Consider the following 14,019-nt stretch of genomic DNA (forward strand, 5'->3'; position numbering starts at 1 on the left):
GGACCCCAGGAAATCCGGGGTCCTCCAGCCACAGCGCTCCCCGCTTCGTTCTCGTAGGTGCGGGTCCCAGCGGTGGGTCCCGCACCTATCAGACAATGGGGGCATATCGCTGTCTGAGATGGGAATACCCCTTTAAGAGCTTTGATTTCTCAAAATCCAGTCATCTGAATGACAACTTCTGCCTCATGACGCGCTGCTCATTACATGACGTCTTCTGTGGATGCGTTAGACATTATCAGTTAAATAAAAAGGTAATAAATAATAAGGCCATATCTTCCCCATCATGTCCTCTATCCAGTATTGATCAGTCTGCTGTAAAAATACGAGAGGAGATATCATCCAGTAACCAGTCTATCCCTATGAGGAGGTTTTCTCCAGTCACTGCACTGCACCCTTGTAAGCACCAGTGATGTGTCTTGATGTTATCCAACTCCAACGCCTATGGAAAAATACAGACAAGTAAGAATTGTCCCCAGAGCCACACCGTACATGAAAAAGTGCCAGTAATACCTGTGTCTTTAGATTTCATACATACACATATGGTACGAAATTACAAGGGAATGTCTGGGAAGGGGGAATCAAAGCAGGCAAGAAAAAAAACAAAAAAAAACAAAAGAAAGGATACTGTCACAATCACCATTTCTCATGTTCTGACACTTACCGGGTCGCTGCTCCTCTCCGCTTCCTGATCTGCTCTCAACACACAGTAAATATCTGCTCAGTCAATCAGTCCCTGGCTGAGGCAGGTCACCACTGTGGCCAGTGACTGAACAGGCATCCACAGGTATTTCCTGTACATCAAAATGGGAGCTGTGGGCAGTCAGGGTATTCTTTCTTTTATTATTTACCCCATAAACACCTTTATGCCAGGTTTTAACATCACTGAAAATCCAGCGTAAAAATTGCGGTTTTGGGGGCGTTACCACTGCAAAAGCCAATGCATTGGGAAGATCTCTCCTACATATGCGTACATTGCTCATACAGCACATTTTATTTAAAAAAACAAAAACATTTGTATAGGAAAGCACAGACTGATGTGCTTTCCCAGACAGCTGTAAAAACCTTTTTTTATTAAAATGTTGTTATTTTAAATTGCAAATCGAGTTTTCATTTTTGTTTCCGTTGACGTGTACACTGTGCAGGAAAAATATTTTATACTTTAACAGTTCAGACTGCAATACCTGCTATGTTTATTATTTAAATGTTTATTTATTTTTATATGTAAAATTGAGAAAAGGGGGTGCCTTGAACTTTTAATATTTTAATGTTTTTTTTTTACATAATTTTTATCCCCCTTAGGCTACTTTCACACTAGCGGCAGGACGGATCCGACAGGCTGTTCACCCTGTCGGATCCGTCCTGCCGCTATTTCGCCAGACTGCCGCTCTGTCCCCATTGACTATAATGGGGACGGGGGCGGAGCTCCGGTACAGCACGGCGAAAGGCCGCCGGGCTAAAAGTACCGTATGTCTGACTTTTTAGTCAGGCGGCCTCTCACCGCGCCGGAGCTCCGCCCCATCCCTATTATAGTCAATAGGGACGGAGCGTCAGTCCAGAGGCACAGCGAAATAGCGGCAGGATGGATCCGACAGGGTGAACAGCCTGTCGGATCCGTCCTGCCGCTAGTGTTAGGGGGCTAGAACCTGGGATATTTTGATCCCTTGACCTGCGATCCCTGTGATAATAATTCATGTAGCAGCCGCCGGAAGTAGATGCACTGTGCGCTGTGAGCCGGCTGCTACATGAATTATTATCACAGGGATCGCAGGTTAGTGAATGTTACGGAGCATTAGATTGCATAGAAAGGGGCAATAGAAATGTAATTTTAACTCCTAAGACTCCTGTGCCCAGCCTTCTGTCTCCCAGGGAAGCACGAGTCAGAAGCACAGCGTCTGCACAGCCCGTCTTTTCTAATGGACGGATGGCCCTTAGCAACGCTCTTTTGAAGAGTGCTGCTAAGGGCCATTTCAGCCCCAGTTTTCTACCAAAAATAAACGTTTTGGCTAAATAAAGTCTATTGCAAAATTGTTACCCATCACTTGCCCTACACTTTAGCAAAAAAAAAAATTTGAAAAAAAATATGACAGTTATCCTTTAACAATTTTGAATTATGAATTGCTGAAATGTGAATAATTCGGACCAATTACATGACATTTGTCAAGGATATGAATCAATTGTACATTGGGGTGATGATCTGCGTCAGAACGCCACATGACAGAAGGATGAAGAACCCACCTCTCGGATCGCATCTTTGGACAGTGCACCAGGTAAATCTTGTTTATTGGCAAACACCAATAATGTTGCTCCAGACAACCTCTGAACAAAAAAGAAAAAAGACACAATGATAAGGAGTATCCTGTCAGAACATGGCCAATATGATCACTGCAGCCCATTTTGCATATGGCATCTGTCTACTAATCTGAATTACCTGCGTCTTCTCCACCCCCTATTCATTGGACAGTGGCAAAAACCTTGTTTTGGAACGTCTACCTCCAATATAGGGGTAAACTTCCCACAGCTCTTATATGATCAGGAGTAAGAAGTAACAGACATGGGTTCTTACCTCTTCCAACAAGAGCCCGGATAGTTCTTGAGCACAGTCTTGTAAGCGAGCGCGGTCTGCGCTGTCTACGACCCAAATGAGACCATCTGTGCTCTCAAAGTAATTCCTCCAATATGATCGCAAGGACTTCTGGCCGCCAACATCCCACATATTCAGTTTGAACCTACATGAACATATACATAAAGCACATAAATAAGCAATGGATAAAGTAAGATCAAAAAGGCCAGGCTGGAAAATGTGCGTATGGTCAGCATATGATGTAACAGTATTGATCCAGCAAGATCATTTCATAATGTTCCCCTTAGTTCACATGCTGCAGATTTGCAGTGGATTTCATGCCACAGAATTATAGTATAATACATGTAGAGGTGATTTTCAAAATCCCACCCACATTTATCAGTAAATCTCCCAGGGAAAAAACATGCATGCTGCAGATTTTCAAATCCATTAAATTCATTACACTGCCATGGATTTCACAGCTTCAATCCACAGGGGTGAGATCTGCGGTGAATCCAGAGCACAATCCGTGTGTAACACATGCAGGTTTTGCTGTGGTGTTGCCACGGATCTGTGGCTATATCTATATGGGTTTTCTACCACTATGTCTGGACGCAGCCTTAGTTTGATACTGCCTAGAACTTATACTGCACAAAGCTCACAATTTAATTAAAGTTGGACCACCAGTCGACATGGAGGAGAGAGTACAGTCCACCACCCCAAGAGAAACTTCTCCTCTCTGCATCCAAATGTATGTACAATATTATAGTTAATGCCAAAATGACGTGTATATGGCAGAACTGTTTATTGCTGTGCGTAAACCCCACATACATCCCAACTGTCCCGGATCTGGCGGCTGTCCCGTGGTATGCCCTGATTACAGGTGAATGCAATGGTGAAGCAAGGAACCATCAGCTCCCTGCTCCACTATTCACCGGCCTGTGCTCTCCATAGCAGCAGCTGCAATGTGGTGACAGGAAGAGCGTACAGGATCATTCCACAAGCTCAGCAGGCGCAATAATGTCACTGCATCGCACCTGCTGCTGGGGAGAGCAAGATGTGCTGTGATCCTGGAGGGAATGGGGCTAGGTGAGTATTACTTTTTTATTTTATTAACACAAAGGGGCAACACTGCTGTAAGGGGGAATTGAGGGGACAGCACTATGGTAAGGGGGGCATAACTACTGTGTGGGGGCACTTGGGGGTGCATAACTACTGTGATAGGGGCACTAAGGGGACATTCTTGTGTGTGGGGCACTAAGTGGGCATCAGTACTGTCAAGAGGGCAATAAGGGAGTACTTTAGCAGTGTGGGGGCACTAAGGGGGCATAACTACTCTGTGGGGGCACTACGAGGACATTCTACTGGTGTGACGCACTAAGTGGGCATAACTGCTGTCAAGAGGGCACTAAGGAGGCATAACTACTGTGAAGGGGACACTAAGAGTATTCTTCAGTTTGAGCGCACTAAGGGAGCATTCTGCAGTGTGGCGGCACAAAAGGTCATACCCATTATGTGGCGGCATAATTACTGTGTTAGGGCACAAAGGGGGCATAACTACTGTGTGGAGGCACTAAGGTGACTGGACGGGATTGGGCTTGCATGGATAAGTATTGGGAAGCGGTAGAGGCAATTGTGCTGCTGCTATAGTTCCTCTTTGGGATTTTCTAACGCTGGGAGGTATGCCACCATAGTAGATCTCGCCCTTCAACTTTCTTTATTGCATCATTCTCCAAAGTACAAGACCAGCCATATACAGGAAGCTTACCCTGCTATATTTGTATAGCCCTTATTCTCCCTATGTATTTCCCACTTTGATACTAAGAAGGATCTGCATAGCCACCAGGTATCATGAGAGATCCCTGATTGCCATTCCCATCCAGGTAGGATGGGAATGGCAATTAACGATAACTGATAATTATGTTCCATGATTAAAACCAGCTTAGGCTACTTGCCCATTTGCATTGTTGTTTTCCGGTATGGAGATCTGGCAGATCTCGCAATAACAGAGAAAAACGCTTCAGAACTGAACAGAACAAAATGCTCCAAAATGCATTCAGTTCCGTTTGGTTGCGTTCCCATACCGGTGAGCAAACTGCAGCAAGCAACGTTTTTTTCTGTCTGGCATGGGATGTGGAGCAAAATGGATCCGGCATGACACACAATGTAAGTCAATGGTGCAGGATCCGTTTTCTCGGACACAATAGAAAACGGATCCGTCCCCCATTGATTTTCAGTGGTGTTCATGCCGGATCCGTCTTGGCTATTTTAAAGATAATACAACCGGATCCATTCATAACGGATGCAGCCGGTTGCATTATCAGAAACTGAAGCGTTTTTGGTGATCCCTGCCGGATCAGGCAAAAACACAAGTGTGAAAATAGCCTTAGTGCCAAGCCATGGTAGCTGCCATGTGGCTGAGAACCATGTGCCAACAACCTGCAAGTGGTTTGCGAGAAGTTGCCAGGGTTTGGGACCAACTACCGATCATGCACATTTTCTTGGGTCTTTTTATGTTCTTCACTTGTACTTGGTGCCAAGTCATGGTAAACTGTGTGCAGTTTTTGCCAGACAGTTCTTGGCCGTGTGACAATCACCACAGAATCATACAAGATCCATTATGGCCGAATTCACACTGGCCTGTTTACAGCGAACGTCCCAGTACTCCTCCGATACCTAGAGCCACAAGCAGCTGTTAGATGTGTCCTGAGAAGGGGAGGCCACAAGAATGGGGGTAGGGAACACATTGATTTCAAGGGGAAAAATAATAAAAATCTGAGAATATAGAAAAAAGGGAAATACGTGGCTGAATCGTCTATGAATATATCACGGTACGTTACCCTCTGTGTTCCAAAGTTTTGATGTTGAATCCCAGAGTTGGAGAGATTGTGTTTATATCTTCACCATTAAATTTCTTCAGGATCGTGGTTTTGCCAGCGTTATCTAAGCCACTAACAATAAGTTAAGGAAAAAAAGAAAGAAATGCAGACTACTACTACAAAAGCCAGGAAAGTTACGACATCCAACCTCCCAATAGTTTTTTATCACCAGGACATTCAATATTTGGCCCATTCAAATGGTGCAGTACCAGGCAGTGGCTCACGTGTGTCCGTGTGCCCGAGCCCACCGGGGCTTTGTTCTGCTGATCAGTGGGTATAGTGGGTGATAGACCCTCACCAGCACACAATAATGGCCTCTTCCTGGAAAACTCCTTTAGGCCTCACAAACACGACTGTATCCGTTTTGCGGTCTTCAAATCGCGGATCTGCAAAACACAGATCCTATTCTTATCCGCAAAAATGAAAAAAAAATAGGATACTTTTTTTTGTGCAGGGCAGCGGAACGGACATACTGAAAGAAGAGGTCCACAAAAAACGCAGACTGGATGCGTGTAGTGGTGAGCAAACTTGTGGCTTCAAGTTCGGCGTACAAGGTTCGGGTTATCTAAGAATTCCGTTATGGATGCCGCAAACTTATGGTCCGTGCTAGCGGAATCCATAGCGGAATTGTTAGATAACCCGAACCTTGTACGCCGAACTTGAAGCCACAAGTTCGCGCAACCCTAGATGCGGGACAAAAATACGGTCGTGTGCATGAGGCCTTAATAGTACAGACAGATGTCAGGCACGGGAGCAAAGGAGTCATAACCCAGCGGTGGGGACCAGGTAAGTATGCTTCCCATCCCCAAGTCAGGCCATGTGGGGGTTCTGCCTGAAAGTGAACAATACTCCAATTCCCGCATGTCAACATCCGGATTGATGGCTGCTGCAGCCAATCATTGCCCACAGTGGTTACATGTCCCTTTTCCAACATGTGACCCACTGATTGGCTGCCGCCAAACTAGATGTTGACAAGCGGGGACTGGAGCGGGGAAGCAGTGATGAGAAGGAGCCAGACCACGGCGGCAGGGAGCAGGTAAGCATGCTTCACAATTCTAGCCATGTGGAAGAGGTCTGCCCGAAAGACCCTCAAGGATGGAAAATCCCTTTAAAAAGCGCCAGGACACCTGTACTCTGAATAAGCCCTTAGGCTGAGTTCACAAAGTTGTTTCATGTCTGAGCCGGACACAACTGATGACATTTTTGTGCACTGCTCCGGCGTCCATATAGCCAGACAGAAAACCGCTACAAGCTACGTTTTTCTGTCCGGCAGAAAGAAGACATCTGGCGTTATATCTGAGGCCCCACATGGCAGAAACGATCCCAAAGAAAACCATGGGATCCGTTCTGGCATCAGTCTCCCTCTGGTGTTTAGTGCCATGCCGAAGGGGAAACTACGACAGAAGGCTAAGTCATGGGGCCCCCATAGCAAATCTTGCAATGGGGCCCAACGCGATCACTAGCAAGTTCAGAACATGAGCAGCCTATAATTATGTTTTCCTGAAGTACAGGGTTAACGCACACAGTGATGTCACAGCAGTGGGAAAATCTGCCTGTGCTGTGACATCACTGTGCATAATGAGGTCACAGCAATAAGGCTCACAGTGATGTAACAGGATGATACACAAGGTGATGTCACAGCACAGAAAGAATGCAAACAGTAATGTGCTCTTCCATCGCCCCCATATATCATTACCTGCACATGGGTCTGACTGGAGATGGGCCCCTTGGGCTCCACAGCAGCTGCTATGCCTGTATTCCTGGCAGTAACGCCCATGGAGCCAGCCCGACTACACAGGGCCACATAACAGGAAATGCCTCCTGTATGTATCAGAGGGCCACCATAAGTTAGGTCTGTGTGCCTGGCCATACCCCGGATGTCACATCTATCCCCATTCATTCCTGGCCCAGGAGAAAACGCGGCCTCACACCTGGAAAGAAACGCAGCTTCCTATAAAGCCATTAACGCCCTCACAGCGCACGTCCAGGATACAGCATGAGCAGCCGCACCTCCCGCTCCTTCTGTTTCATCTTCTTCAGGATAGTTAGCAGCCCCATGTTGTCGAACGTTCACTTCCCCTGACGGATGATTGTGGAGCAATACCTAGCCAATCAGCTACAGCGTAGAGATCACATGACCAGCCGATCTTCAGCTTCCTGGACTGAGGGGTCCAATTGGACGCGCTGTTATCATGGAGACGGTGCGTTTTTTTTTTTTAACAACTTTATGTGTATTCTGCCATTTCGCTCCTGATGTTCAAAAGCAATAGAGAACGTAAAGATGAATTTATTATTAATTTGGTTCTGAACCAAATTAATAAATAATTCATCTTTACTAATTCATCAGTATCATTAACTCTTAGAGGATCGGGTGATTTTCCATTTTCTGACTCTGTGAGTCATAACTTATTTATTTTTCCGTTCACGTAACCTTATGAGGGCTTATTTTTTGCGGGACAAGTTGTACTTTCTAATGGCACCATTTATGGTTGCATACAATGTAGTGGGAAGCAGGAAAAAAACTCCAAATGGTGTAAAATTGGAAAAAAACGCAATTCAGTTTAGTTTTTTTATGGCGTTTACTATGCGGTAAAATTGACCTGTGACCTTCATTCTCCAAGTCAGTATGATTACAACAAGACCATACTTGTCTAGTTTTTCTTGCATTTTAATACTGAAAAAAAAAAAAATTCAATTTTTTTTTTCCATCACCACATTCTGACCACTATAACTTTTTGGTAGTTATGCATATGGTGCTGTGTGAGGGCTCATTTTTTGTAGGACGGTCTGTTCTTTTCAGTGATACAATTTTTAAATGTGTGTGACTTTTTGATCACTTTTTATAAAAAAAAATTGTGGGGTAGTTAAAGTGACAAATACAATAATAAGAGAAAGAAGATGCGGCACTCGCCAAGCTGCGACAACACTTTCAGGCTTACTTCCTTTATGTAAGGACAACAAACAGGCAGGGGAGCGGAGCAAGCCATTCACTGGGGATCGGCGGTGACGGCCGTTTCGCGATGAACTTGCGCTTCGTCGGACCACTATGACGTCTCTGCGCACCAGACGTGCTACAAATAGGCGTCGCCTCAAACCATCCCCATAGTGACGGCAGGACGCTCCATATACAAACAGAAACAAAGTAAGACCACATCGCTGGGAAGGACACAAATGTAACAGAGCTTGCTCCCCTGCCTGTTTGTTGTCTTTACATGAAGGAATTTTAATGAGCCCAAGAACCAATAATAAAGATTTACACCCCTACAAAAAGAGGGGACACCCCCCAGCCCATTGTGTCTTTAGCAAGAATAACCTTACTAGGGTGGGATATTTGTGTGCTGCTGTTAGGACTAAGGGAAAACAAATTATCGTTAGAAATTAACGATTCTCTTACGTCCTACCAGCAGCACAGATGGGGAGATAGCAAGAAGAACCCCTAGGGAGGGCCTTTATGCCTGGCAGAGCTAAGAATAGTCTGCCCAAAGGCCGAAAACTCAGCTACCCTGGCGTCAAGTCTGTAGTGGGAGATGAAAGTGGAGTCAGAGCTCCAGGAGGCAGCTTTACAAATCATCTCCAGAGGAAGGAGGCTTCTTTCAGCGAAAGAAGTGGAAATGGCCCTAGTTAAATGGGCCTTCACAAACTCTGGAGGATCTAAAGCCTGGGAGACAAAAGATTCTCTGATGGCCTCCTTAATCCAGCGACCAATCAACGCCTTGGACGCCTTGCGGCCTTTAGACTTACCGGCAAACAGGATAAAGAGATTCTTATCTATCCTGAACTCATTGGATCTATCCACATAGATATGGAGGCATCTCGAGATATCCAACAGATGCTTGACAGGATCCCTGGAGGAGGTAGAAGGAGAAAGTAAAACTGTTAAAGAAATCACCTAATTGATGTTGTGAAATGAAGGGACCTTAGGCCTGAAATATGGAAGGAATCTCAGGAGAACCCGGTCTTGAAGAAAAATAGTATAGGGTTCTAAGGCCAAGAAGGCTTGAAGTTCTGAGATTCTCTTGGCCGAAGTTACTGCCAGTAGGAAAACTAACTTCACAGTCATGAACTTGAAATCCACCTCCTCCAAAGGCTCGAAGGGGGGAGATGCTAGACCCCTGAGCACGACTGATAAGTCCCACTGAGGGATGGGCTTCAGTACTGTAGGCTTCATCCTTTCGGCTCCTTTAAGGAAGCGTTTGACGAGTGGGTTCTGAGAATAGGGTCTGTTGATACAGGCCGAGATGGCAGAAATCTGGACCCTCAGCGTAGATGGAGCAAGGCCTCTGTCTAGGCCGTCCTGTAGAAATTGAAGAATCGCAGAGAGGGGCGGATCTGCAGACGCCACCTGCTTAGAAGCACACCATAACGAAAAAATCTTCATAATTCTGGAGTAGGCTTTCTTAGTAGATTCTACTCTTGAATGTGATAACGTTCTCAGGACCGACTCTGAAAGCCCTTCTATTCTGGGAAGGAACTGGTCAACCTCCAGGCTGTCAGGTTGAACCTGTGCAGATCTGGACAGAGGTGAGTGTCCCATGACACCAGGGTCTGTCGTGGGGGGAGCCTCCAATAATGTCCCCGACTCATGTGAATGAGCTGGGTAAACCAGGATCTCTTGGGCCAAAACGGTATGATGGCAATCACCGAGGCCTGATCCTGACGGATTTTCATGAATACCCTCGGTATCATGGAAAAAGGAGGGAAGATGTAAGCCGTAAGCCAGCCTGAACCTCCACGGTATCAACAGAGCATCTATCGCCAGGAGGTTGTCCTCCCTGTAAAGGGAGCAGAACCTCTCCACCTTGGCATTGAACCTTGTTGCCATGAGGTCTACTTCTGGCAACCCCCACCTGAGGATTATCTGCCTGAAAATCTCTGGATGCAGAGACCATTCCATTGTCGGCAGACCGCGACTCAGACGATCCGCAATTAGGTTGCAGGAACCACGGATGTGGATGGCAGACAGGTGGGAAAGGTTCAACTCTGCCCACCGAAGAATTACCCCGATCTCTGAAAGGAGGGGTAGAGATCTTGTGCCTCCCTGCTTGTTGATGTACAGGACCGCAGTCATGTTGTCTGACTGTACTCTCACCGCCCTACCCCGAATTCGGGGGGCAAAATGAAGGAGGGCTAGCCGGATGGCTCGAATCTTGCGGAGATTGGAAGAAAGTAGCCGCTCCTGAGGAGACCAAGTCCCTTGGACAGGGGAATTGTCTAGGTGCGTGCCCCAGCCTACTTGGGACGCATCCGTAGTCAATATGACCCAGAATGGCTGGGTTATAGACTTTCCCTCCGGGAGATGGAGCCACCATCTCAGGGAGGTTCGAGTTTGACAAGACAGGGAGCACAGGCAGTTTAGCCCGGCAGGGCTGCCATCCCACCTGGCAAGGACCTCTGACTGAAGGGGGCGGAGGTGCCACAAAGCCCAAGGGACTGCATACGCAGCCGCTGACATGAGCCCCAACATCTTCATGAGAGTCCTGATAGAGACTTGATGAGGAATAAATAGGAACCTTGCCAGGTCCCGAATCCGAGTTCTTCTTTCTAGAGTCAACTGGAGTGACATCCCAACTGAGTCTACTATGAAGCCTAGATTGGTCATGGTCGTGACTCCTGTAACTGCATGCAGTTGCCTGCGGTCTTGGTGTTGTTGTCAATCACAGGTGAGGGCTGTAGTATGTTGCCTCACCTGTGGTTGCTGCTGGAAACATTGTGTATGTGGCAGCAGAGCAGCCTGAGCGGTGCTAGGCAGCTTGCTGCAGTAGGCATGCGGTTGCACCTGGCAACCTCTCTTTATAGGTGTGCCTTTTATCGGTGTGCACGGGGTGTTATACATGTTGTGTGCACTTCCCCTTTAAGTTGTTGTTTTCCCCTCCCTGGTGTTGGAAGGGTTAACTTCCTTCCTAGTGTGTGTGTGCACTGGGTGTGTCTGACTGTGGGTGTGGCTACTTGGCCCTATAAAGCCTCAGTGGAAGGCAGTAGTCAGAGAGGGTGCTTCAGCCATGCTTGCTGGAGACATCCTCCTGCTTATTTACCATCTGCCAGTGAGGGCCACCCTGGTTGTCATAAACGTTATGTCTGGTGTTAGTTTATGGTTTATCTGTTATTGCAGCATATGGTTTACTGGGTTCCCGTGTGATGTCTGTTGTGTGCTGTGTCCTTTATGTTGGTTGTGGATAGCAGCACTTGCACGTGGGTTCCAGGTTGTGTGTCTGTGGCAGGTAAGTGTGGAACTAGTCTCACTTACCTGTCATTGCCATATGTCTGTTTATGTTCCCCCTTTCTATGTAGCTTGGCCAGTGAGACTCCTGTTCCTCCGTGTCTAGGAGGAACGGGTCGTCTTACCCTGCTCCTAGTCTAGGGCCACCCTGAGGGCGAGCAGGAATATCAGGTTCCCGAGTATGAGCCCTCCTACCTTCAGGGTTGGCTCATACGGATACGAGACAGGGTCAGAGTTAGGGATGTGTAGGAGGTGACCAGCTCCCTAATTCTCTCTCCTGGCCTTGCAGCGACTCCATCTGCTGATACCGCACGGCTGAGGGTTTTCCCCATCCTCAGCCGTGACAATAGGTTACTGAAGTCGACGGGCTCACATTCGACTTCTGCCAGTTGATGATCCACCCTAGGCGGAGCAGAAAAGAGATCGCTACATGAAGATGGCGAGAAAGAACTGGAACCGAGGAGGCTATTAAGAGCCAATCGTCCAGATAAGGAATTACAGTCAGCCCTTGAATCCTCAAAGCTGCCACCACCGAAACCACCACCTTGGTGAAGGTAATCGGAGCAGAGGAAATCCCGAAGGGTAAGGCAGCAAACTGAAGATGCCTGAGGACCCCCGAGACCTGGATCGCGATCCTGAGATACCTCTGGGAGGCAGGATGGATGGGGATGTGAAGATAGGCATCCTTGAGGTCCAGGGTAGCCATCACGTCCCCGGGGTTGAGGACGTGGATGACTGACTTGATAGTTTCTGTACAAAACTTTACCTTCCTTATAAATCGATTGAAAAATCTCAAATCGATAATCATCCGGAGGTCTCCGGATTTCTTGGGAACAAAAAAAAATGGACAATAGATCCCTAAGCCCCGTTCTCCTGCCGGAACATCCTTCAGAGCGCCCTTGAGGATATAGTCCTGAATATAGGCCTCCAAAACTGCCTGTTTGGCAGGCAGGAGGCGCTGATTGACAATAAATCTGTCCGGAGGAGGTGACTTGAGGTTTATTAAGTAGCCCTCGGAAATAACTTTTAGGACCCAAGGGTCCGGAATCTCCTGAGCCCGGACATCCTTGAACTGGGCGACACAAGGAATGGGAAAATTTTCGGGAAGGATGGCAGGAGTAATGGGGGTTAACCGAGAGCCTGCGAGAGGCCCATAGTCAGGAGGGCTTAGCCTCTTTAGCTCCTCTGCAAGGGCGCGTCGAAAATTGACCTAGACTGTTGGCCGGATCTACCGCCACGCTCCTGTCTGGCCCGACCCCGAAAGGGCTGCTGGGGAAGACTCTTCCCCTTTTTGTCAGAGAGATCTTCCATAATTTTATCCAGCTGAGCGCCGAACAGGCGGTCAGGCTCAAAAGGCAAACCACATAGATTGTATTTGGACGCATTATTCGCGACCCATTGTTTAAGCCATAAGGGCCTGTGGGCCTCGGAAACTAAGGCCATCGACTTGGCTGCCATCTTCAGCTGCAACTGTGCCGTACCGCACAAAAAGATACTGATATTAAAAGTTACTTGCATATCTCTTTCCCACTGTAAAATAAATGTTGGTTTATCAAGATTGTGTGACTCTAGTAATTTATTGTAGAAATGCAAGATCAGTTTTTCCTGGGAGTGGCAGAGTGTAAAATGGTATCGTACCATGTCGGTATGTAGTTGTTATGGACCATATCTAAGTATTGTCGGCAGATAGAGCTGAAATGAGAGAAATGGATATGAGACCACTTCGATACCTGGAACGACGCCCAGAGATCACAGACAGGGGGGGCCACTTTATTCTTGAGTATATCACCCACAGTACTATCACCAAAGGAAGACCAGAGGTTCCATGTGTCAACATGGTTATTAAATATGTAGAAAGGAAGAAATCTGATAGGCATAAAAGGAGAGGGACCTCTAGGGAAGTTAAAAAGGGAGGACAATCTAGCCCATGAGGCGTGTAGACTCCTGTATGATAGGGAGAGATTGCGTCCTGAGTCTGGGCCAATAGGAACCCTCCATAGGTTTGCCATATCAGAAGGGTATATTACCCTGCAAGCAATTTGGCAGCCTAACTTACTATTGTTAGGGCTTAATATCTCGGAGTAAAGGCAGAGTAGGATAGACCAGTAGTATGTTTTAACATCTTGTAAGCCGAATCCACCTTTGCCCTTGGGTTGCGCTAATGTGGCGTAAGCTATTCTGGGTCTAGATTGCTTCCAAACAAAGGAGGAGAAGAGTCTGCGAATAGATAATAAATATGAGTCAGGTAATGTTTGCATTATATAAAGAAATTTGGGGAGTAAGTATGTCTCGACCAGATTCTTCCTACCTATCCAAGACATAAATGGAATATGTAAGTCCCTTATCTGTTGCTTAATATCGGA

General features: G+C 46.8%; 1 protein-coding gene across 1 annotated transcript; it reads right to left on the reverse strand.

Moving 5' to 3' along the window:
* Nucleotides 1–278: 278 nt before the first annotated feature.
* Nucleotides 279–7,566, reverse strand: ARL2 (ADP ribosylation factor like GTPase 2). The gene is made up of 5 exons (XM_040410254.1): nt 7,433–7,566; nt 5,401–5,511; nt 2,564–2,726; nt 2,236–2,316; nt 279–439 (listed from the first exon to the last, which is right to left on the reverse strand). The coding sequence occupies exons 1-5, from the start codon at nt 7,495–7,497 to the stop codon at nt 305–307; spliced, it is 555 nt and encodes a 184-aa protein (XP_040266188.1). The 5' UTR covers nt 7,498–7,566; the 3' UTR covers nt 279–304.
* Between the last annotated feature and the right edge of the window lie 6,453 nt (nt 7,567–14,019).

The sequence above is a fragment of the Bufo bufo genome, chromosome 10, assembly GCF_905171765.1.
Source record: "Bufo bufo chromosome 10, aBufBuf1.1, whole genome shotgun sequence".
NCBI lineage: Eukaryota > Metazoa > Chordata > Amphibia > Anura > Bufonidae > Bufo > Bufo bufo.